At 45.8% G+C, this 3,615-nt stretch overlaps 1 protein-coding gene across 1 annotated transcript; it reads right to left on the bottom strand.

Annotated features, from left to right (window-relative positions):
- Positions 1-1,405: 1,405 nt before the first annotated feature.
- LOC119387600 (cuticle protein 10.9) lies at positions 1,406-2,920 on the bottom strand. The gene is made up of 3 exons (XM_037655038.2): positions 2,799-2,920; positions 2,599-2,658; positions 1,406-2,036 (listed from the first exon to the last, which is right to left on the bottom strand). The coding sequence occupies exons 1-3, from the start codon at positions 2,808-2,810 to the stop codon at positions 1,881-1,883; spliced, it is 228 nt and encodes a 75-aa protein (XP_037510966.1). The 5' UTR covers positions 2,811-2,920; the 3' UTR covers positions 1,406-1,880.
- Between the last annotated feature and the right edge of the window lie 695 nt (positions 2,921-3,615).

Raw genomic sequence — 3,615 nt, forward strand, 5'->3', positions numbered from 1 at the left:
GTAAATGCGACAACCGCGGCCGGGATCGAACCCACGAGTTTCGGGTCAGCAGCCTAGCACCGTAACCACTCCACCACCGCGGCGCACTACAACAATGTCAGACGAATATGTGACGCATCAATACAAAGAAGTAGTATGTTGTTTAATAGGGCTTTATATATATTTTCAATAACTTATGTTACATTGACTTACTGTGCGACCATTGGCTTAACTTGAAATCATTTTCATTGTATCATTACAGTCACGCATGAAGATGTCCAACACGCATCATTACGCCCATGATGAACAAACGACAGTAGAATTACGGGTCTCACGCCGTGCCACCCACGGAATTCAAAATGGTTAAATTTAACTGACTGCCATAAATACGCTAACAAATATTGAACTGATTTATAAGATTCCCAAATGAGACATGCCTGTGAACCCGATAAGAAGCTTTCTACCAAATGACATTCGCTCATGTTCGCCCCAAAATCAACATTTATGAAATGTCATGTATATGGCAGAAAGGCTGATTTCAACGTCTGAATGCTTTCAACTTCGAGATGAGCCACCCCCGAAAATTTTTCCATTGAAATGTGGAGCTTTCATTTATCTCAGCAGGTTCGCTGAAGTTTTAATTGGGTGAAAACCTTTCAGAACTTCCTTGGTGGATCACACGCAATATTTTGTGGCTGTTATGCGAGAATTACCTACTGATCTCGTGCAAACTGATCGTAGAACTGTAAAATGCCCGAATCTTTCATGCTAGCCTTGAACATTTAACATTGAACATTGTTATTTTCAGAAAAATACTAAATTTTTCTGAAGTTACTGTAACTCACTTTTCGCGCAATTCCAATTTTTAGCGTAGGTGTCATGCTTGTGATCGTCCTATATTACTGCTACCTTTTATGTGGCTCAGATTACGTCGTCTTCTCATATAAATACAATACAGAAAACGTCCTACTTGAACCACGTGGCACCAATAACGTGTAATGATAGCTGTACCTGCTCTCTTGCAATTATTGTGTGGTGCGAGATGAGCAGTGTTACAATTTTGCCCCAGAAATGTGTTCTGAGGACTTCCACTTTTTCCACGCAGCTGCACGCCCCTAAACGCTGTTAGATCTTCGCTTTAGCATGATAACACTAAGCTAAACTAGCCCCGCCATCTTGAAAACTAAGTCTGTTGTGAAAACTAACTTCTATGTTGTATGCCAGTGGCTTTGCTTTCTTACATGTGAATAACTGGTCCTCTGTGGCCTTACAATATTACAGTAGAACCACCATACAAACATGTCTTCCTTGCGTTACATACTCTCGTGATATTGCGTTGAAACAACTATACATCACTGATAAAAGGAGTAATAACATCGTGGTCCGCCGGATCCGGGTCCCACGTGAGCGCGTAAATGAGCCAACATTATAAACAACAAAAAATAACAACTTTATTTTTCTCTTTGTTTTGTTTTCTGTTCAGAAGACAGGACAATAGTTTTGCACTAGAGGGGTAAGTCAAAGAGTGTAGGAGCTCAGAGTCGAACTAAGGAGGTTCACGACAGTAGGTCACGTCTTGTGTGCAGTGGTACAACCGTCCAAACGCGAGAATAGAAAAAAAGAAAATGGAAATAAGGGAGTCGTAGTCAGCAGAGTGGAGAGCACCGAGAAGACAGACCAGAAGTGATGACGTTGCGGCAGTGGTTGGAGTAGTCTTGCTTTAATTTACATAGCTTTATCTCGCTTTGGAAAACGAGGCGAGTGATTTAGCTCTTGGACTTGCCGAAGGTGTAGGCGGTGGCTGGGACCTCAATTGGGTTGGCGTTGAGGGTCACATCAGCTGGGTTCTCGGCCTTGGTGCCTGGCTCGTTGGTGTCGATGGACACACGGAACCCTGATCGTCAGCGACGTAGTTGGCGGTACGGTAGACACCGTCTGGGGTCTGGTAAGCCTGTAGCTGCCGGTCTTGAAGTTCCTCTCGTCGCCGGTCTCCTGCTGGCTGATGCGGCCGCGTCCTCACCGGTGGACTCGTAGCTGAAGGTGTATGGGTGGGGTGGCTGTGAAAGTAAGATGCAGTGGATCAGAGGAAACACCCGTGGTGCCACCCTTTGAAGAGTTCGCAGCGTGCTTTCAAAAACACTTCATTGGAGAAGCTGAACATTGACGATTATTTTTCACGCAACAGAGTCGGCAGTCCAGTTCTAAAATATCTCCTGCGTTTGCTGAATAATTAGGCTGACCTATATACCACAGTTTCCGCTATCTCCAATCAACAAAAATGATGGGATCGCGTTTGTTTTTTCTTAATCTGTTTTAGAAAACTGTCATACTTATTTTTTTTCTACTGCCAAGACTTTATGAGATTGGAAAGCAAGCATGCTGAATGGGAGCCCAGTATTTTCTTCTACGTTTTAAACTGCTCGAAATTAACATCGCAGTATATCTGAACAGTAAAACAGGACTATTCTTTTACGTTCAGAGGTATCATTACTCGGAAAAAAGTTGCAAGTACAAAGTAAATACGAGGTCAACGTTAAAGTTTCCGTACATTGGCGAATTTTCATGCAGTGATGTTATCGCGTCCCAGTAAGGTTCAAATTAATCGAAGCGAAAACCTACGAATTGCTCCTGGAGCTGGACCTGGGCGGCAGCGAAGGCCAGAAGGCCGAGGAAGGCAACCTGCGAGAGATGATAAGGTCAACGATGTTAGCTTTCTTCGTATCCGTTTACCCATATTCGGCGAACAATGCGATCTCATCCTCAGTGACACGGGATCTTTTTCTTGTTATCTGTCTTCTGCGATTCTATCCGATCCCTACCTTGCACAGCATCGTCGAATTGGCTCCTTGTGTCCGATCGGCCGGATGTAAAAGGAAGATGTGGTAGCTGGTCGGCGATGTGCGGCGTTTTTATAGGCATGAGATGAAGCGCGGCGCTAAGGCCATCTTCCAGAAGCGCCGCCAAGAAGGACCGGACATCACGTACGCGATGTGGAGAGGAGGATGAACGAAGATCCCCTTCGATGAGCCACGAATCGAGTTGGACGAAGGGGCACTCCGAGAAGCCAGCAAAAGCGGCGACCATAGTGGCTGGAAGCGGAACAGCCCTTTCACACGAACACCCTCTCCATTAATCGCCGAAGCAGAGAAGCCGAGCGCAGCGGAGACAACGTGTCCTTGAGGACAGCGCTAGCGTCCAGCAATCGCTAGAGAATATCAAGCTTGACTTAATTTTATTTTTAACGCCGCGTACGCGCTTCCTCGCAGGACCTGTTAGGACGACAGGCTCAGCCTAGCAATGAGACCTGGCCTCCCGGCTTCTGGTCGCTGCGCGCGCGCACAGGCCTGGCCGGTATCGAGAAAAACCGTGGCTCGTCCAATGCACAGTACCAGACTGCGGAATAAAAAAAGAAATAAAAAGAGAGAGGCACGCTAAGGAGGTGGCGTGCTTGAAAAAGATATCTCTCGGACCTCATGACACTCAAAGACGAAGAGAAAAATGTTTCCCGACGAGAAATGAAAAAGAAGGAAGACGAAGCAGGATTATAAGCAAGGTGTCAGGACTGAGTTGAAATGCAAGCACTTGTTTGTTTTTTGTTGCCCCTTCGACTCGATGTAGCCTGGGGGGGAAATGGTT

The sequence above is a fragment of the Rhipicephalus sanguineus genome, chromosome 3 (assembly GCF_013339695.2).
Source record: "Rhipicephalus sanguineus isolate Rsan-2018 chromosome 3, BIME_Rsan_1.4, whole genome shotgun sequence".
Taxonomy (NCBI): domain Eukaryota; kingdom Metazoa; phylum Arthropoda; class Arachnida; order Ixodida; family Ixodidae; genus Rhipicephalus; species Rhipicephalus sanguineus.

What these genes read in the sequence shown, in the direction of transcription:
- LOC119387600 (XM_037655038.2), bottom strand. An exon ending in TCCAGCTCCAGGAGCAATTC is followed by an intron (nt 2,037 to 2,598) that starts GTAGGTTTTCGC and finishes TTACTTTCACAG; the next exon opens with CCACCCCACCCATACACCTT.